General features: G+C 35.7%; 1 protein-coding gene across 2 annotated transcripts in view; it reads left to right on the top strand.

The window, feature by feature from the left end:
• LOC149155683 (phototropin-2-like) overlaps window positions 1-23,385 on the top strand; it is a 523,795-nt gene that overhangs the window by 488,667 nt on the left and 11,743 nt on the right. For both annotated transcript variants that reach the window (XM_089445926.1, XM_089445925.1), the window contains exon 23: window positions 22,803-22,895. In XM_089445926.1, coding sequence (XP_089302052.1) covers window positions 22,803-22,892 — 90 coding nt within the window. In that variant the 3' untranslated portion in view covers window positions 22,893-22,895. The remainder of the gene's footprint in view (window positions 1-22,802; window positions 22,896-23,385) is intronic.

Below are 23,385 nucleotides of genomic sequence, written 5' to 3'. Positions count from 1 at the left end.
ATGTCCTCGCCCTGCCAATTCGTTCTGATATTCAGTACCTGTGTGACCTGTTGCCATATTCCTTTAGTCGTCTCACAGTGGAGGAAAAGGTGGTTCGAGGATTCCTCATTACTTTGGCAAAGTACGCACCAAGATGGTCCTGCAATGGCCCGCTTCTTGAGGGCATCCCCTGTAGGTAATTTGTTTGCAATTATGTTCCACAGGAGAAGCCTGTTCCTGGGCTGCACTTGTAGCTTCCACACAATTTTCCACCAGCCTAGCAAATTTGCAGGTTTTATGGCTTCCATAAGCCTGATATATTCTAGCTTGGGTGAGTATGTCCCGGATTTAGCAGGGGCCCATATAAGCTGATCTTCATCTTCCCGAAGTTTGATATGAGATTCAATTAGAGCTCGTATATAACCATTCCATTGTTCTGTCCATGCCTCCGGGATCTGTCCATGCCCATCAATAATCCAAGCTTGGGAAAAAATAGTGGAGCGCTCCCGATCTCCGATCTGAGCTAAAAATTTGATGCCCCTGTGATTGAGGTGTTGAATTAGATCTCTGGGCAATATGTGAGCATTCCCTGAACCAGGCCAAGGGTCAAGTCCAATGCGAACCTGGGCCCTGTTGCCCACCCTCCAGAGTAGATTATCTCTAATAAGGGGCATCGCCTTGAGAGTGGCACGCCAGATCGCTGAAATACACTGTTGATTCCAAGAAGGTCTGCGAAGCCACTCCGTGAAGCAGGATGGCCATATGTATTTGTGGTGAATAACCTTAGCCCATAGGCTGTCCATCTTGGTGAGAGACCATCCCTGCTTGGCCGTGAGGGCAAGTGCAAATTCCTGTAGGGACTTTAATCCCCAACCACCCCATTGCTTTGGCAGTGCAACGGTGGACCATCTGGTCCAGGCAAAAATCCTTCCTTTTTTGTTTCCATTCCAAAGGAAGCGGGAGCAAATTTGTTGGATCCTGTTCAAAATGCCTTTAGGGATCCAAGTCAGAGACATCCAATATACAGGGGTGGCCTCTAGGACTGTCTTGATCAGTAGAAGTCTGCCGGCTTTAGACAATCGACGGTGCTGCCAACCTGTTATCCTTCTTTCAATTTTGTTAATAAGCCAAAACCAGTGAGTATTTTTATACCCATCCGGCTTCAATCTAAATCCCAGATATTTGATACCATCCATCAACTGGCATTCTAAGAATGGGAAGAACTGGCCTGCTAGAAGAGCTTCCTGCTGTGAGCAATTCATCATGGACCTGGTGGACTTCTGTTCGTTTATTTCCATGCCCGTGGCTTTACAAAAGAGGAGAAGGATGTCATTAAGGGCAGCACTGTCCCTGATACTGCCATTCAGGAAGATTAATATATCATCCACACACAATAGGTGGGTAAGAACAAACTGCTCCGTAATTTTGAGACCACTTATGTCTCCCGTCCTTCTAGCTTCCGCAATAAGCCTGCTCAATCCTTCCATAACAATGAGGAAAAGTAATGGGGATAGGGGACATCCTTGCCTGATCCCCCTGGAGATGTGAAAGCGTTCCGAAGCCGCGCCATTTATGAGTATAGCAAAAGATACCGAAGTAACACAGCCCATGATCCAATTAATGAGAATATGAGGGAAACCTAGATGAGTAAGTATCATCTTCAAATATAACCAATTAACTTTATCAAAAGCCTTGGCAAGGTCAATTTTTAAGGAGATGCCTTTGAGGTTCTTTTGCTTGATAGAGTGTAAAGCTTCTTGGGCAGTGCCTATAGCCTCTTGAATATGTCGGTTCCTGAGGAAGGCAAATTGCTCTGCTGAGATATGAGTGGATAGGATTGGCTTTATGCGGTTGGCGATGATTTTGGCTATGATTTTATAGAGACAGTTGCAGAGGGAAATAGGCCGAAAGTCATTGAAGGATGAGGGCTCGTCAGATTTGGGGATCAAGGCTATGAAGGTCTGGTTCATGGGTGGGTGGATGTGACCCGAGATCCTGCTTTCCTCCACCACCGCCAATAGATCATCCTTCATCATCTCATAGAAAGCCAGGTAGAATTCCACAGGCCATCCGTCTGGTCCTGGGCTCTTATCCTTTTTGAACCACTTAAGCGTGCTTTCAAGCTCTTGTTCACTGACTGGTTGGCAGATATCCTCAATGTCCTCTTGTATCACAAACCTTGGAAACTTGCCAGCAAGTCTGATAATCTCTGGAAGGTTAACTGAAATTGGGGCCGTATAGAGCCCCTTGAAGTGAGTGATCCCCAGTCTAGCCAGCTGTTGATGAGTGGTTGCCCAACCATCAGGCTCCATTGGAAGCTGCCATATAGTGTTAGCGGCCTTTCTGCCATTGGCAATATTATGAAAAAATTTGGTATTGTTGTCCCCTGCTTTAAGCCAGATGGCTCGGCTCTTCAGACGCCAGAGTTCTTCTCTTTCCTTTAAGATCTTCGATTTTTCCTCTATCAGATGGCAGAGTTCAGCTTTTGTTCCATCCGATTGATAACCTATTCCCCTTTCGTCTGTTAATTGGCCTATTCTATCTTCCTTATCCTTCAGGTTCTGTTCCTCTCTGCTTCGCTTCAGACGAGCCCAGGTTTCTGACATTTTGTTGAGCTTTTTAAGCCTGTCACAGAAGTCCGAAGCTTTCCTCCCTTCTCTCAACTGGGGCTGAGTGGTCCAGAAATCCGTGACCAACTTGTTGTATTCTGGGTCTTGAAGATGGCCAGCAAAGAATTTGTAAGGGGAGCGCGGTTTTGGTGTGTTGCCACTAATTTGTAGTAAGATGGGGTGATGATCAGACAAACCCCCGATGCTGACCCACTGTCTATATAATGGGAATTTCTGTATCAGCGCCTCATGCATCATGTACCTGTCCAGCCTCCTTCCTAGAGCAGCCTCTCCAGTACGCTGATTGTGCCAAGTAGGAAGTTTTTTATTCATGGGTATGTCCACAAGCTGCTGGGCTTCGAGGAGCATGGACATTTGTTCCGCGATAGGATCCCCTTGTGATGATATCCCCCATGTCTCCCCAGATCCCAATGAGAAATTAAAATCACCCCCAATAATAGTGCTTTGTGTAATATGTCCTTCTGAGAGAAAGTTTTGCCAAAAGTCGAGCCTGTTCTGATTGGGTCCATAGATGTTGAGAATTCTGATGGGTAAGCCCAATTCACCCATAGTGATGTCCATGCCAAGGAATCCTCTTCCTCCCCAAACCGAAAGAGGTCTGTGTAATCTAGGATTGATACCAATGAGTAGACCACCAGATCTACCACAGGCATCCACCCCATGAAGGAACCATCCAGGGAGGAAAGAGTGTAGACATCGAACTGCTAGTTCAAAGGAGCATAGGGTTTCCTGAAGAAAAATGATATCACATCTGGATTCAAGTACCAGTCTCTTGAGAGCCAAACGTTTTTTAGGGCTGGCTAAACCCCTACAGTTGGAGGCAAATCATGGGGTCACCCTGTTCTGGGGCTCATTCGCTCTAAGTGCCCTCTCAATAGTGATCTGTCGACCCGAAGCCACATCTGCCACCGCAGATAATTTCGCAGAAGAAATTTGGGATGGCCGGCCTCGCTTTTGTTTACGATGCCTACCTGGGGAGGATCCCAGCCCTAGTATTTTAGGCCGAGTTCTGGAGCGCAAAAGATAATGGTGCCCACCAGATACCATCGTGGAGGGAGGGGAATCCGGGTCACCATTCTCCGGGAAAAAGGAAGGGGGGGTAGTTGAGAAAGTGGGGAGGGGAGGATCGATGGGGCAATGGATGGTGGGTAAGGATACACTTTCAGAAAGGGAGGTTCTGAATGCAGAGTGCATATTGGATTGCAAATCATTCAAAATAGAAGGTTGACAAAAAGGAGTGGAGTTATCACCTGAATGTGAAGATGTCGTCTCCATCGGCTTTGCTGCGGCTTCAGCTGTCTTGGATCTGGTACGCGGCGGCTCAGTTGAAGGCACAGCAAATTTCCTGGATGTTCTCTTTTTCCCCCCTTCGCCCGGCCCCTTAGTTGGCTTCTCTTGTTGCCTCGGGTCATTCTCCATAGTATTGACATCAACCTTTGGAGTGACAGGAGGTTGATTTCTGGGACCATGCATGTTCTCCTTGCCCCCCCCTGTAATCAATGGGCAGTCCTTATAGAGATGTCCAGTCTTGTGGCATCTGTGGCAACGAAAGGGTACTCCTTCATAGTCCAGAATCTGCTTCCTGGTGACATGGTTGTGATAGATTTCGATAATCTCCTCCAGTCCCGGTCTAGTATCCATGTGAACCAAAATTCGAGCCATGGAGCGTTTACCCGACTTCTCGTATGAGCGATCATGCTCCAGATAGGTGCCTAGGGTGTCGCCTATCTTCTTGAATACATAGGGACTCCAAAATTGCCATGGCAAGCCTGGTAAGCGCACCCAGATAGGGCCAGCTCCAAGTTGTTCGCGTTCAGGATCAAATAAGGGATCCCAGCGTTTAAGGAGTACAGGCATAAGCTCAATGTGCCAATATTTGCCCAGAATCCATTCAGCGAATTGATGGTGGCAGAAGTGCAGAGCGAACCATCCTTTGGAAAGAACCATCACCTCCGGTAACTCTTTAAGCAGCGGTCCCCATATCTCCTCCACCCACGACTTAAGCCTCTCCGCCGTGTAATTTCGTCCACGTACACGGCCAACAAGAACCTTTCGCGCGGCATCCATAATGTCCGGCAGCGGAGCTTCAGGCCCCAAGTTTACCTTAAAACCAGAATTATTAGCTTTAAGGCATCTTCCTTTTGTAAACTTCTCCGAGCGTTTACCCGCGAGTGTCTCTCGGAGTAACCTGCGACACGGGTCTGAGGAGCTTTGCTGAGCTGAATGTACCGACTGTGCAGGGGTAGGCGTAGTAAAGCATCCAGAACGAATAGGGGAGCGAGGGGCCGAGGAACCGATACCCTGCAGGTTCGGGCCGGAAGTAGGGGGGGGCATACGCTGATTCAGCGGCATAAATGAGACCGAGAGGGAGTGAGAGCTAGATGGAGGGGGAGGGGTCGGGGGAGGAGGGAGGGGAGGTCGGATGGGTTGATGGAGAGGAGCGTCCAGAGATGGCGAAGCTGGGAAACATGGACCCAAGAGCTGAAGAGTCGCCGGAGAGAGAGGTGGGCAGTCAAGAGCGACGTCCAGGGGAGGATATTCCGGTCCCTTGCCTTTCCCAGTCGGCAGCTGTTGCTGAGGCCGTGAGGAAGTGCCAGCCGTTACCCCAAGAGCAACGCTTCGCGGTATCATCAACGGTCTGGTGGAATGTGCCCATATTTCTTGGTTGGGCATGGGGTCCTCCCCATAATCTAACAGGTCCTCCTCAAGCATATTTAACTGTCGGTGGGAGCACAGTAGGACTCGTGACTGGGGCCGTCGGATGCGGGAAACGGAAAGCGGCGCTTGGTGGGTTCGATACCGGGTCGGCAGCAACAGAATCGGAGGTCGACGACAAGTGATGGCGAGGGGGGCGGGAACCACGGGGGAGAAGGTAGTATAACACCCAAATCGAAGCCGCGTATCCCGAGCAGACGAGGAAAGTAAACAGTCAAGCGGCAGGCGGTCAGCCCTGCCCTATGGCAGTGGCCCCATCTGTAAAACCTTGGAGGGCCCAAGTGTCAGCTTCCATTGTCGACTAGCGCGCCAGCAGAACGGGGTCTGTAGTTCCCGAGCTAGGGTTCCGCCATCGCCGTTGCAGAGCCCCGCTACTTCTCCTACTCGTAGATGATTGTCCATATGAACTAATATAATTTCATGTAAAGTAATTAGAAATAATATGTATGTAAGATGTTTAAACCTTATACTTTTCAAAAATATTTTAACACATCATATCAATTTCATAAATTAGTTAATTAATGTTGTATAGAATAAAATATCTAATATCTTATATGAATAAAATATTTAATAACAAAAAATCAGTTTAATATGTGCTCATAAAATGACTCAATGCCAATGTTATGTAATCTCTATAACATTCAAAAATACAATTTAACAATAAAAAATTACACATTATTTTTTTGCACTCTAAAATAAGTTTGCATGTGAAGAAATTTGTTCCCTCTAGACTCATGTTAGATCAGTGGTTAAAATGTATCTATACTCATAATATGTAATAAACAATTTTATAATTGAATTATATAATTATTGAGTAACTGTTATAAATTATATTTTACTAAAGTGAAATATTCATTTAAAAATATTTAAACTAATATATTAATTAAAACATTAATACATAATTACTATGTTTATATTTAATATAATATTAAGAAATATATATAACAATTTTTTTGGTTTTTCTTGTTGGTTTGATCCACAAGGATTTGAACTTTAAATCTTATGGTTTACACATTACTTCATAACATGACATCACCCGTTGCACTGCTCCTCATAAGCAAAACATTTATATAACATTATTAATACATTAATATAAGATTAATAACATTACTATAACATTTAAATAACATTAATAATAGTTTAATGTAACATTAATGACATATTAATAATATAAAAGACATTTATATAACATTATTAATACATTAATATAAAATTAATAATATTACTATAACATTTAAATAACATTAATAAGAGTTTAATATAACATTGAGCTTTTACCTTCACTTGGTCTCATTTATAAATTGTTTCACACCATTAAATCAATTTTGTGAACCATCCACCCGAATGCATGGGTGTCACAATCGTGAGTGTACTAGGATGTCCTTCATTCACCCGAATGCATGGGTGTCTAGGATGTCCTTCATCCACCCGAATGCATGGGTGTTGCAATGGTCAGTGTACTAGAATGTCCTTCGCATACATGGTTTTGTCAACCATTATAACTTCATACTTCTCCATTATTGTCAATTCAAAATCTTCTAGGCTACTAGCTGGATCAAGTTGTCTCATAATCCTCGTAAAAGTGTAATTGGCAAGTTGGATTCTCAAGTTCCACTTTGGAATTCCCCAAATCACGGACCTCTCGAAGTCAATTAATGAACAACATCCCAAGTTGTCCCATAACCTCCCACTCTCACATCTTCAACAATGAGAGACCCCTCCCTATATCCACAACTTCCATACTATCTCGACAACCATCCATATTAAGCCTTTTACCTGGACTTGATCTCATTTATCAATTGTTTCGCACCATCAAATCAATTCAATTCGTTTACCTCTTTCACATTGCAGAATACAAACACAGTGATATTGTACATAATTGAAAACTTATACGACAAATAAAAAAAGGCCCATATCGCAAGCAGTGTATTTTGCTTGAGATGAAAAATAAGATCGGAAATATGCACAGCATCAAAACCTCCGAAAGAAAAACTTCACCTATCTACTGAACTCATACGATGAACATTGTCATATCAATTTGCTTTAGCATACTCCATATGAAAAATGAATTTTGAAGCTCCATCTTGTACTTTTGAATCTTGTGGAGTTTGACATGCAATGAACAGGGAAGATCCTTCTGCGGCAACCTGTGGCATTGTTCTTTATTCAAATCAACAAACAATTTGTGCTTCCTCCACACACTGGTCCGGTAATGCGTGCTTCCTCCACAAACTGGACCTCCGGACTGAGCTAATAAAATAGGAGGTTGTAGCTCCTCGCAGGTCGGCCACACATCACATTCACTGGCAATATCAACAGGTTGTAGCTCTTCGACGTCCTTTCAACCAAATTGATTTGGCAAATTCGCCCGTCCATCAACACAAAGAGCGTGGAGATGATAACTTTATTTGTGGTGAGATCAAAATGATTACCCAAATAGCTGGGGAATGAAGCGGCAACATTCTCAATGAAGCTGCTCATATTTCCTCAAAGTGGGGGTGCTGACGGTGCTCAACATTCTCCTCTCGCCATCACAACATTGTGATGTCGTATTCTGGTGAGTCCCCAAGTGGAGGAAACCCACGAACTTTGCAAATCAAATTTGTGGCTGGTAATTTCACAAATTTGCCATACGGAAGTCAAAGTCTTACAACACAAATATTGAAAACTTTATCTGCATCGTCAACGTCCTCCACCTTATTCAAATTTGCCATACGGAAGTCAAAGTCTTACAACACAAATATTGAAACCTTTATCTGTATCGTCAGAGTCCTCCACCTTATTCTTTGTCGTAGTCTTGCACGTAGATCGCTGCACGACCCAATAATTCTCATGAGCAGATTGCTTCGGTTAAAATATTAAAAAAAAAAAACGCCAAGACAACTCGAAAAATAAATCATTTTTGCTTTGTACAGTCCCAACTCGTATATTCATTAATGGACAAAGACCCTACTAGAAACACAACAAATATACACTGCCAAAAACATATACTCTTTTTCTTCGCGACACTCCTTCAGTGCACTCCCAAATATATATACTTTTTTTTCGTGGAGGGATCGTGCCCACATGGGCTCGGGTACCAATTTGAAAAACCAAGTGGACACCAAAAACCTACTTACTCAGATTAATTATATATAAATATATCAATTATTGGTTGGAGATAGAAATTCTATCTTCACCACTCAATCACTCAATTAACAAAAATATTTCAACCAAACATTAATCTAGATCATCTAATAACTTTTAAAGAATAGGAATAAGCACTTTTACTTAGAAACCATCACAATTAAGATAAGTAAGAATTATATTTTCCAAGTAATAATATATTAATCTACACGTTTATAATGTATTAACTATAAGTTAATCTATATATTGACACATGTTAACTATGGTTGTTGACATGGTTAAATGTAATCAACATGAGCATCATAGTCAACATGACTACCATGGTAATACTTACCATGAGCATCATGGTCTATCTGTAGGTGACCTATATTGAACCATACTCTATGGCCATGGTTCACCATGCAAGCCTATAGTGGATGGTCAAGGTTAACCATAGTCAAACTATGGTTAACCATCATTGCAATAGTAACCATAGTCAAATCATGGTCAACTATAGACAAACCATAATCAAAATATGGTCAAACATAGTAAAACTGCATTGAAACCATCGTCAACTATAGTCAGTTATATTCAATTGTGGTTGAACATAGTCAAACCATGGTCAAACAATGGTAAATTATACTCAAACCACATTCAACCATAGTCAATCATGATCAACCATAGTCAAACAATGGTCAAGCATAGTCATATAATTATTAACCATAGTCATTCATAGTCCAACAAAGTCCAAATTTAACTAGCATAACCACATTAATGGTTGACCATGGTTGATATATGTCAATATAAATATAGACAACCATAATATATCATAAAAAATATGGTCAAATTAGTCAAACCATGTTCACCCATGGTTAAACCATGCTCACCCATAGTCAATGTTAAAAAATGTTTAATAATATATTATTATGGTTTAAAACACATTGGTTTACTAATGTGGTTGACTATGTTCGATTATGTTTGACTCTCAACACTCTTCAACTTTAGTCAAACATAATCGCCTATATTATCATTGGTTAATATGTATAGTCAAACATAGTCAACCACATTAATTAAACATAGTCAAACAAAGTCAATTTTCATAGTCAATGTTTAAATAGTTGATCATGATCAAAATTGGTCAACCCTATGTTTACCATATTTAACAATATTCAACCTTGTTCATTCATAGTCGTCCTTAGTCATCATAACTCAGCGATATTCAATTATTGTCAACCATGGTTGACCAAAATCAAACATTGTCAACTTTAGTCACCTAAGGTCATCCTTAGTCCTTGACAACCGAGATTTAAAAATGCAAAATAATATAAATATTAATATTAATAAACTTGACTAAAAATAATATTAATATTAATATTGTAACATCATATTGATACAAAAATCTAACCAACGTCCCAATGTGACAAACATTATCACAATGTTACATTACATTGCAATTTATCCAACGTCGCAATGCAACATTCCAAAATTAGTTAAACACATTTACTAATATTGTTGACGATGTTCGACTATTTTGATTGAATTCTTCCGGATCCATCACATTAAGTATTCTTTAGTCAACGCTTTGAGCCAAGAAGTGTGGCTCATCTTCAAGACAATGATGAGTCACACTTGCTAGCTCGAAGCGTTGACTCAAAAATACTTAGTGTGATGGATTTGAAAAAATTTAATCAAAATGACTCACATCACATAAGCCTTAACTCATAAATATGTTTGACTATGTTTAGCGATCAACACTCTTCAACTTTGATCAAACAAAATCACCTTTTAATATTAATAATCAAATATAGTCAAACATAACGGTCAATCAAGGTTTCCATGGTCAACCATAATGACCTTGATTGATATGGTCATTATACAGCGCAGTGTGAAGGTGATGTGTATGTCTGTCCCACTTAAAATTAAATTAAATTATTCTCAAAATAGAAAACCAATGTGAGTTATGCTATGTATAATTAATTAATTGTCCATATGCCCTGATATAATTTAATGTAAAGTAATTAGAACTAAAAAAAAAATGTGTAAGATGTTTAAACCTTATACTTTTCAAAAATATTTTAACACGTGATATGAACTCCATATATATCTTAAAAAAAAAAAAAAAAAATTGTTAAAAGAAAATATTTTAATGTTGTATAGAATAAAATATCTAATGTGTGATATGAATAAAATATTTAATGACAAAAACCTAATTTAATATGTAATTATAAAATGACTCAATGCACATGTTATGTAATCTCTATAACATTCAAAAATACAATTTAAACAATAAAAGATTGCACATTGTTTTTGCACTCTACAATAAGTTTTCACGTGAAGAAATTTGATCCCTCATCTCATGTTAGATTCGTGATTAAAATGGATCATATTATAATTGAATTATATAATTATTGGATAAATGTTATAAATAATATTTTAATCCATATATTTTAATCAATTGAAATATTAATTTAAAAATGTTTAAATTAATATATTAATATTAATTAATATATTAACATTAATACATAATTATTACGATATTTAATACAAAATTGCTATATTCATATTTAATATGTTATTAATATTTAGTTGTGAAATTAATATAATATTAAGAAATATATATAACATTTCTTTTTTTGGTTTTTCTGGTTGGTTTGGTCCACAAGGATTTGAACTTTGAATCTCATAGTTTACACATTACTTTATAACACGACGATCACCTATTGCATTGCTCCCAATGGGAAAAACACTTATATAGCATTATTATTACATTAATATAAGATTAATAACATTTAAATAATGCTAATAAGAGTTTAATATAACATTAATGACATATTAATAATATTCAAAACATTTATCCCAAGGGGCAACGCAATTGGTAATCCGAGATATGTGAAATCATTGAAACTCGAGAGACCTAGGTTCAAATGCCCCTGTTTGCAATCTGGTTTACGGAGAGGAAGACATGTCGTAGACACCTAGAGGTTACTAGTAGTTACGTGTCACGCAGACTATTGGGTTCCTCTGAGTCACAATATATATATATATATATATATATATATATATATATATATATATATACAAAACATTTATATAACGTTATTAATATATTAATATAAGATTAATAACATTACTATAACATTTAAATAACATTAATAAGAGTTTAATATAGCATTAATGACATATTAATAATATATTAATTCACACATTTATAATGCCTTAACTATAAATTAATCTATATATTAACACATGTTAAATATTGTTGACATGGTCAACTATAGTTAACATGGGCATCATAGTTGATATGACTCCCATAGTGATACTTACCATGGGCATCATGGTCTATTTGTAGGTGACCTATACTGAACTATAGTGGATGACCATGGTTGACCATGGAGGCCTATAGTCAATGGTCAAGGTTAACCATAGTGAAACTAGGGTTAACCATCAATAACTATCATTGCAATAATAACCATAGTCAAATCATAGTCAACAATAGAGGTTTACTAGTAGTTACATGTCACGTGGATTGTTGGGTTCCTCTGGGTCACTATATATATATATATATATATATATATATATATATATAACGTTATTAATATATTAATATAAGATTAATAATATTACTATAACATTTAAATAACATTAATAAGAGTTTAATATAACATTAATGACATATTAATAATATATTAATCCACACATTTATAATGCCTTAACTATAAATTAATCTATATATTAACACATGTTAAATAATGCTGACATGGTCAACTATAATCAACATGGGCATCATACTTGACATGACTACCGTAGTGATACTTACCATGGGCATCATGGTCTATCTATAAGTGACCTATACTGAACTATAGTGGATGGCCATGGTTGACCATGGAGGCCTATAGTCGATGGTCAAGGTTAACCATAGTGAAACCATGGTTAACCATCAATAACCATCATTGCAATAATAACCATAATCAAATCATGGTCAACAATAGACAAACTATAGTCAAAATATGGTCAACCATAGTAAAACTGTATTAAAACCATTGTCAACTATAGTCAATCATATTCAACTGTGATTGAACATAGTCAAACCATGGTCAAACAATGGTAAATCGTACTCAAACCATGATCAACCATAGTCAAACCACGGTCAACCATAGTCATACAATCATTAACCAGTCATTCATAGTCAAAACAAATTCAAGATTTAACTAGCACAACCACATTAATGGTTGATTATGGTTGATATACATCAATATCAATATAGAAAACCATAATATAGCATAGACAACTATGGTCAACCATAGTCAAATTAGTCAAACCATGTTCACCCATGGATAAATTATGCTCACACTAGTCAATGTTAAAAAATGTTTAATAATATATTAATATGGTTTAATACACATTGGTTTACTAATGTGGTTGGCTATGTTCGACTATATTTGACACTCAACAGTCTTCAACTTCAATCAAACATAATCGCCTATATTATCATTGATTAATATCTATAGTCAAACAGAGTTAACCACATTAATTAAATAAGTCAAACAAAGTCAATTTTCATAGTCAATGTTTAAATAGTTGATCATGATAAAACTTGGTCAACTCTATGTTTACCATATTTAACAATATTCAACCTTGTTCACTCGTATTCGTCCTTAGTCAACATAATTCAACCATATTCAATTATAGTCAACCATGGCTGACCAAAATCAAACATTGTCAACTTTAGTCACTTAAGGTCATCCTTAGTCATTGATAATCAAAATTTAAAAACGCAAATTAATAAAAATATTAATATTAATAAAGCTGACTAAAAATAATAATAATATTAATATTAATATTGTAACATCATAATGATACAAAAATCTAACCAACGTCACAAAATGACAAACATTGTCACAATGTTACATCACATTGCAATTTGTCCAACATCTCAATGCGACTTTAGAAAATTAGTTAACCACATTTACTAATGTTGTTGACTATGTTTGACTCTTTTGATTAAATTTTTATGGATCCATCACACTAAGTATTCTTTAGTCAACTTTTCTAGACAACAAGTGTGCCTCATCATCAGGAGAATGATGAGCCACACTTGCTAGCTCAAAACGTTGACTCAAAAATACTTAGTGTGATGGATCCAGAATAATTTAATCAAAATTATTCACATCACAGAAGCCTTAACTCATAAATATGTTCGACTATTTTTTACTATGTTTAGTAGTCAACACTCTTCAACTTTGGTTAAACAAAATCACCTTTTATTATTAATAATCAAACATAGTCAACTATAATGGTCAATCAAGGTCTCTATGGTCAACCATGATCGACCATAGAGACCTTGTTGGTATGGTCAACCAAGTTCAACCATGATTAACCATGGTCAACCATATACAACCACGGTCAACCAAGGTCAATCATGGTCACCCATGAGAAACCATGGTCAATGAAGGTCAACCATGAGCAACCATGGGCAACCAAGATCAACCATGGCCAACCATGATCAACATGGTCAACCATGCACCATGATCAACCAAAGTCAACCATGAGATGTTCAACCATGATCAACCGTGGTCAACCATGCTCAACCGTTAACCATGAGTACCCAAGGTCAACCATGGCCAACCATGATCAATGATGGTCATTCAAGATCAACATGGTTAGAATGGTCAACCAGATCAACCATGGTCAACAATGGTCAACCATAATGGTTAATCAAGATCTCTATGGTTAGAATGGTTAAACATGGTATACCAAGATCAACCATGATCAATCATTGTTGACCATGGTCAACTAAGTTCAACTATGGTCAACCAATTTCAACCAAGATCAACATAATTAGAATGGTCAAACATGGTCAACTATGGTCAATCAAGATCTCTATAGTTAGAATGGTCGAACATGGTCAACCAAGATCAACCATGGTCAAACATGATCAACCATGATCAACTAAGATCAACCATGGTCAACCATAGTCAACCAAGATCAACCATGGTCAATTAAGGTCAACCAAGATGAACATGATTAGAATGGTCGAACATGGTCAAGCATGATCTATTATGATCGACCATCATCAACCATGATTAACCATGTTCAAACATAATGGTCAATCAAAATATCTATGGTTAGAATGGTCAAACATGGTCAGCCAAGATCTTTATGGTTCAATAACGTTAACCATAATGGTCAATCAAATCTCTATGGTCAATCGTGATCAACCATGGTCAACCATGGTTGAATATGGTCAACCATAGTCAACCATTATCAACCATAGTCAACCACTGTTAATGAGAATATGCAAGCATCCACCATTGTCAACTATTGTCAACCATTGTCAACCATGGTTGAATATGGTCAATCATGATCAACCATGGTTGAATGTCATCAACCATGGTCAACCATTATCAACCATGATCAGGAATGGTCATCTTTGGTCAACCATAATCAACCTAGAACATTCCATGCTCTATTAACTCCTAATGGCCAACCATGGTTAAAATGTTCGAACATGGTCACCCAAGGTCTCTATGGTTAAATATGGTCAACCACAATGGTCAATCTCGTCAACCTTGATCAACCTCATCAATTTTAATTAGTGAATCCAACCCACACACATCAACTATAACTAGCACAACTACATTTACTAACGTACTTGATATACACCAATCGACAATATTTTTTACTTTTATACGTCAATCCGCATATGAAAATAACATCAATCAACCTATATCAACTACATTTAATATAATAATTATATGACACATATAACTTAATACATCGTAATTATAAAAATTCATTATAATATATGTTACAGCATTCCATGATCTTATACCTACGAAATTCTCAATACAATATCAAACAAGTAATCTAAAAATACATGTGGGTCTCCTTGCGTAAATTTCTTATATCTTTCATCGATATGCTATACCTGTACTAGTTTATTCTGCGATAGATATTCGTCTATATTCTTTCACAAATTATTTGAATGAGATTTTTTTTATATTTTTATTTTTGTTTCGTACAATTTTGAAATCTTATATTTTATATGATTTATAATTCTTCTAATTTTGGAAATTTTATGATATAAATTTTTAAATTTTTAGTTAATAAAGTATTATAAATGTGTTTTAATTTTAATTTTTGTAAGTATTGATAAAAACATATTTTTTTAATTTTTTATTTTTTAAATATTAAAAGAAGTATTGAAGAGGTAAGTGTTATTGCTAGGGTTTTTTAGTTTCACTATCGGAAGTTTAGGGAAGTAATTGAGATTGAAAAAAGACCAAGCAAACTCAATAGAGATGACAGCTGGAAAATTAGCAGTTGTTGGATCTCTGCCCTCTTTTTCTAACCATTTCCCCCTGGCTGCTCCTTGTGGCATTCTTCTCTATGGAGCCTTCCTATCTTCTCCCTTCTCTGATCATCAGTGTTTCCTTTTTTATCATCCTTAATTTCTATGTTTTAGATTTTGATATTTAAGACATTTTTGTTTGTTAACCTTTTAAAAATATTAATGAAAGTTGCTTAAGATTACCTAACAAATTTAAAACAAACTTTTTTTCTTTATCCTCTTTGGTTGTTTAAGTGTGGGAAATTGTGTCGTATATCCTAGGTCCATTATTCAACTATCTTAATAAGTTATCAATTTAATGAATTATTCCTATTATAATCTCTAGATAGTTTTAGGTTTATAGTTTAGGTTGATTTTGATAGTTTTATTAATGAGATCTAATAACAGGTTTAACAATAGTTAGTTGTTATAGAAATATTAACTTACAATTAACTATGTTTATTTAACATTAACCCATTTTAAATTAAATAAAATTAAAACTAACTTACAATTAATTAACTAGATACTTAATTATATAATTCTAAAATAACATTAAATATCTAATTATATAAAAAATTTATAAATTTAATTTGGATTCATATTAATTAAATTGGTTACCTTATATTAAACTAAAGTTTAATTAACTATTAATTATATATGGATTTAATATTAACTAACTTATATCTAAGTTACGTAACAATTAATTAAATAACTCTATCTATATAACTTTTATATAAGTTTAATATAGTGATTTTGTTTCATTTTGATTTATATAGAATAGTTATTAAACTAATTCCTAAATCAACTACCTTAGTATTTATTTATATAAATTAGTTTATATATTCATATTACTTTATTTAAATAGACATATAACCAACCCACTTATTATTTAACCAATTTTGTTTTCCTTTCCTTATTTCTTGATCCAGTCCAGTGAGCTATTTCCCTGTCAAATATAGCCGTTACCCAATTTGATTGCCTAGGTAAATATAGCCGTTGCCTGGTCAAATTTCACCATTGAATATTCTGCTCTATCTATTTATCATGCAACCAGAATCTGATTCGAAACCACACTCATTAGTTCGAAACTTATTAACAAAAACATTATAATGTGATTTACGTCAAAAAAATCTTCTAAAACGTATATATCTTTTTAATTTTTATTTATTTAAGTATTAATAAAAACATATATTTTTATATCAAAAGTGTTCCTATTATGGATTTGGCTGAGCAGATCTTTTGATTTTCGTCCCCGGCTGACTAATATAATTTTACCACGTCGCAATCTGAAAAGTTATGTTGGGTGGTATGTAAAGTTTTGTTTTCGTCTTCCTTCCTCCAAGGATTTTGTACCACAACAGCGATTTGTTTTTTATTTTTGACATCGATGTTTCTTCGCCTTAACGTCATGGAATGAAGTGTGTTGTCGTTTCTTGACTGTGTAAGTATTTGTGTGTTATATTGGGTATTTAATGTTTTTAGAGTAACACGCCACTTAGCCCGATAACATTGGAGTGGGCAAATATTATTTAATGCCGAATTTACTTGTTAATGTCGAATTTACCTGTTCCCTTGTTATCGCGTTAAGTCGCTTGCTACTAAAAAAACATTAAATACCTAATATATAATTGGTTAGCTTTTTCCGTATTTAGACTATGTAGTTGTTTCTGGGCCTCCAAGTGTTTTCGCAACAGCATCATCATAATATTATCACTAGTGATCCCTAGGTTTCGATCTAAGTTGGAGGGGAAACAGCTACGCAAACTCGTGTCATAAACAACAGTCAAGGTCCTGGTTAACTAACGGAGTTACTCTTCATTTTTATTAGAAAAATCTATGGTAAACTACAGAGTTAGAACTACATAGTGCGTCCAGTATAGTTCGGATTTTTTTATGTTGTATCAATTTAGTTTTTCTTAGATCTAGTAGTAAACTAGTATTTCAGCGAGAGAGATAGTCCGGATCCGACATTGAATTCTTCCTATCTGTCCACCTTTGCAAAGCACGTGCCCGTAGAGTGGAAACATGAATACGTTAACGTCACTTGATCCAGTGACTCTGAATACCTTCCACAACAACTACTTTGTAAATTTGCAGAACCATATGGTTCTTCTTTAGTCACATCAAGAATTGCTTTCCACGTTGGGAGCCACCACCATCTCTATCGTGAATGATTATGGCAAGCAACATAGGTTTATTAAACGTTTCAGGAAAGTTTCTCATAAAGATACTAATAATTCACACATCAAATTGAATGTATTTCATAGATTCGTAATGAGAAAAATTAGACGTAAGTTAAATCTCTTGCCCCACTTCTCTCTGCTTATAATATGAATATATTTTTATAATAGAATACATTTTTTAATAACAAAATAATATGTTATATTTTAATCTTGAATATTTATTAATTTAAAAAAAACTAAATAATATAAAATAAATTATGGATTTTTATCTATTCATTTAAAGTATTAAATAGCCAATTTATTAATACCTTTTCATCTATTTAATTATTCAAAATAATTACTTTATTAATTTACTTATAATTTATTTATTACAAAATTTAAATTTATTTTAAATATATTGTAAAATAATTTATTGATTTTTAACCATCATCTATCCAAAGTATTAAATAACCAACTCATTAATTATTTTATGCCCATCCATCCATCTATGTAATGTTTTAAACAATGACTTCATTAATTCACTTGAACCAAATGTCATTAATTCATCTTCATCCATCCATCTCATGTTTTAAACCAACATAATATTAACTCCAAATCTACCATGCCCCTAGAGAAATCAAATCTTTGTCCACTTTAAAAGAGGTTTGCATCTTAAGAGATTTGTTCATAGGCTTGGTAGATCCAGAGTTAAGATAGATCTAAGTTGCTTATAGATTTTGATTATGGAATTTGGTTGGAAGTGGAAATCTATGCAAAATTGGCTGAAAAATTTAGTTTTACACAATTTTTATAAAAGAATTTGGTTGGAAGTGGAAATAGGTTGCAAAATATAGTTTTACATAATTATGGGAAAAAAATTAGTTGGCTTGAATTCCACCATGGCTTTATATTGAAATTTCATATACTAGACTTGGAGCCCTTGAGGTTCGACCATGTGATGTTTGTATCTATATTGCAAATATTGGGCTTGTTATAAATTCATTGTTATATATAATTTATGAAATAAAGATTTAAAAATTATTAATAAAAATATTTGAATCCATGTATTTACACATGTATAAATTTAGCTATGTGTTCTTATCAAGAAGTAATTTAGCTATATTTAGAGAAACTATTAACAATCTTTGCATTGGAGATTTTGGCAGATCTTAAGCATATGCATTTAATAGTGGTGGGCTCTGTTCATGATGAGATAATTTTCCAAATATTGCATTCCTTCGATGTACCTTTAGAAGCAATTGCTAATTAATATTTTATTTTATTTATTTATTAATCTAAAGAAAATAAATCTATTTTGATTTTACTTATATATTCACATATCCTAGACTCTTTTTCATTTTTGATATTCTTTTTGGTTTAGGATTCATTTTCAATTTAATCTTATTACTTTTTAAGTCCTGGCTCGATGACATTAAAATACAATTTATGATAAAGAGGAAGTGCACTAAGGATAGACATTGAGAGGACAAATCGCATAGGGATGGAGAGGGATTTGTGATTCAGATAGGAAAAAAATTCAACAATTCCTTTTGTTTACCTTACAGCTATAATCAAGTATACAAAGGAGGATATATTTTCTATAGACATATCCTTTTAATTACTCTCTTTAGGTTTCTTTTCACTGGAGTTGGATGGTTTGATCCCGAGCCAATTGAAGGAGAAGGCCTGAAGTCACAATGGATGTGCTTCTCCATATGGGTCAATCTGCCATCTGGCCAATCCAACTTCTCTTGAATGCACCTTTGACCCCTCATCAAGCTAGCCAATCAATCATGCATCTGCCATTGGTTTCTCTAGAGATTATTCATGAAGCTTATAATTGTGTTGCGATCATCATGTTGGGCACACCTGAGTTGGTCTAGATTAATAATGACATATCGCAATGCACTGCAGACACCATCCAAGGGAAGGGGATGCCATATGGTGCTAGGTGGAAGAGCAAGCACAGGGTCCACAACCTATCCCTGGCCAAGGTCATGTTTCTCGTTCCCTCCATGTTGCCCCCTTTCGCCCGGACCCCTTCTCACTCTTCCACATTAGCGCAACATGGGAAACTGGTCAACTTCAGAGCTAAAAACAACATCCTTCCAACTAACTACGTACCCTGTAAACGATTCAACCACCCTAGTGCCATTGAAACTTTAACACAGGCGACGGTTCCAACCACTAGATAACAAACCAAATTCCACAACTGCCTCTTAGCACCTTTGATAAGGTCCCAGGGGAGCCTCACTATGGCCAAACCTGTTAACGCTAGCCAACCAGGAGGTTGTATGAGACCCAAGGGTATAGTATAAAACCAAGAGCCTTGGGCATTTAACTCCCTCACCACAGCTACCAGTACTACCCCAAAGAGAAATATCATGCACAAAACCTCTAAGTTGATACAAAGGGTTGATAACAAATCTTGAGACTGGCTCAAATGAGCTCAAGACTAGGTTAACAAAATTAGTGATTCCCACATCCTCCACCAAGAAGTGCATGCAAACCACACCACCAAGGGTTGAAGGGCTCGCTTGGCTTGTCGAGAGAATGTCCTAGCACAATTCTCTCTGGTCGAGCCCGTCAGCCCTCCAACAAAGTAACAAACCCCACATAACCCATAACTGACACAAAGAAATGAACCTAACAAAAATATCACCCAAAGACCGACACTTCTAGAAATGCACCTTACGACCTAGCCCTCCAAGCACATAACGGACACACCAAAGGATAAAACAACAGAACCATACCTTATTTCGGGGCTTGAATTTCCAGAATGAATTTTGAACCCAATCCAATGTGCCAACAACATAAACCAACTTCACATAATTGCTTGTCCCTCCATGAGACCCCTCCCAATTGCTCCATATACTAAGATCTCAACTGAGTTTTGGCAGAGTTGATAAATAGTCATTCTAATTGCCCCAAACATGATAGATACTACCCCCAACAGACGCTCTCAGGACGAGAAAATTACCAACCTTTTCCCCACCACCTTCCTGCTTGATAACAACAGGGAGTGTTTATAGCAAGATTCTAGGGTTTAGGGAGGGTTTTTCCTACTTTTTGTTTAAAAGTAAAATTGTCGTTGGGTCCATGCGGTGGAGTCTAGAGGTGACTCCATTACTCTGGAACAAACTCAACTAATTCGGGCAAATTTGGAACCAAACCGGCCCCAAACCAAGTTGAAGGCCAAGTTGACTCAATCACCTATCAACTCAACCAATTTGACTAGTTCTCAGTCAAACTGAACTAGTTTTAAAACACTGACCTAGATAGCCCATTGGTATAAGTGCATTGAACCAATCTCATGTGCAAAAGTACCCCAATGGTATGTGGAAAACTACATCAAATGGGAAGAAGGATTAAAACCTCCTCTAAAACCATTTCAATGCCAAGTGAGCGCATGGATCATTTGTTTTACACTTCTTAATTCATCATAAAATAGAAGAACCCTTGATGTAGAAATCATTCAACGAAGAAATGACACTACTAATGAGAAACGCCCCTTCACTGTGACCTTATTATACCCATGAACAAATGTTTCCATGCTTTCTCTCCAAAAGCACACCATACAAACCATTTAGGAAACACAATGCCTCCCTAAAGACAGATATCAATCAAGCCCAAAATGGGCTCATGTTTGGGTAAAGCATAGATATGCCAAGGAACCACATGTAATGAATGTTCTCCCCCAAATTTCGACCACAAAAATAATCCTTATAATTTTTCAAGATGATTAAACTGGGAAACATTGGAAAATACATAATAAACATCGCTAGTCTAAAGAATTTTCACAAGGACTGTGTATTGGTTCTTTACCCAAGAACTATTAAGTTAATAGCAAAGGGTACTTGAAATCTCTGATTATGAACGTCACTTCAGATTGAAGATTTTGCAAGCACCATTCGGACAACCAAATAGGGAAACATTGATTCCAAAAAGCACTCCCAAATTTGTGAGATGCTTAGTAACCATTTGATTGAAAAAAATAAATATTTAAAGAAAAGGGCATTAAAAATGTGAAATTATTTCACTTCTTAACTTCACATTTATATGCCTTGGAGTAGTTTATTTGCATTATTATACCTGTCTCATGTCTCAGGCATGGTATAATGCATTCAATTTTGCTTTTGATTGGGTATTAGTTTGTTTTTGACCAAAAAATTATGACACTTATGCATAGTTTAACATTAGGAATTCAATTTTTGTTATTTTTTATTATTATTTAAATTTATTTATTTGTAAGGTGATTGGTTGTGGTCTTATTATGGGTTGTTTAGTAACTTCCATTCATAATAGTTGCTAATTTTTTGTTTTTAGTTTAATTTAACTTTTTGTTTTTTCTATTATTACTATTTTCATGAATTATAATTTTTTCACAGTGTTTTCAATTTAAAATGACTTATTATTATCTTGAAAACATATTTTAATAGATTTAATTATAAACACACATATATATTAATAAAAATAAAATACACACATAAATATATGTATGTTAATATAAACAATATTAGTTAATCATATTTCTTAATATTCGGTAATGATATTTAACAATAAAATATTTTATTAGTTATGTTATTTTTGTGATGAAATTTTTGTCTTTGATATTTTTTCCTTCAATTAAATTACATTTAAACTAAAACGCCGATACTAACTACTATGTAATCCTTGTTTTACGTTACACTTTGTATTTGAATACAAGCTGTTATTTTTACTAAATACAAGCTTTATTCTATAAAATTGCAAATATCCAAAAGTAGAAAAAATCCCATTCTGTTTGTTCTAAGAGGTTGAATACTTTCCATTCGTCTTTCCCTTCGTTTGCTTAATAGAGTTTTAAAAAATAATAGTTTTCCAAATTGCCTTGTGATGCAGAGTCCTCCTAAACTTGATGCACCTATCCAACTAATAGGAAAAGATCCTTTAATAGATGGCAAGAGCGTGGATTCAAATTGGGATATGTAAGAGGTGAGTCTTTCTTATTGCTCAAATGACTTCCATGATATGTATAAAATGATTGATTTGGACTTATTAATTTTCCTCCTTGCAATTCAAATATTTTAAAAATTGATTTGTCCTTTTGGTGTGTATTTCGCATGAGTGGAAAAAGAAATAGGATTAAGATGCATATGCTACTACATTGTACAATCTTATCATATACCGTCCCCTCTCAACTATTTGGATGGAAGTGTCTTATGCATCATAAACGTCTAATATATTTCATAGCGTCAGAATGCACTAATTCAAAATTAATGTTAACTAGCTCAATTAATGATTAGTTGTAAAGTTGGAATTGATTAAATTACTCCTACAAAAGTCCTACCTACAAATCGAGGGAATAAGCTTAACAAAGAAAGAACTAGCAGCGATCTCTAGGTAGAGCCGTAGGGGCTACGAGTCTATTGCCATACCCCTCCATTGCTAATGAAGCTACTCAAATTGTGTGCTGATTGATGTT

Source organism: Pinus tabuliformis, chromosome 9 (genome assembly GCF_031772625.1).
Source record: "Pinus tabuliformis cultivar Carrire ecotype Pingquan chromosome 9, CPIR1, whole genome shotgun sequence".
NCBI classification, from domain to species: domain Eukaryota; kingdom Viridiplantae; phylum Streptophyta; class Pinopsida; order Pinales; family Pinaceae; genus Pinus; species Pinus tabuliformis.
Note: the sequence above shows the minus strand (reverse complement) of the source record. Positions and strands in the feature narration are given on the sequence as shown.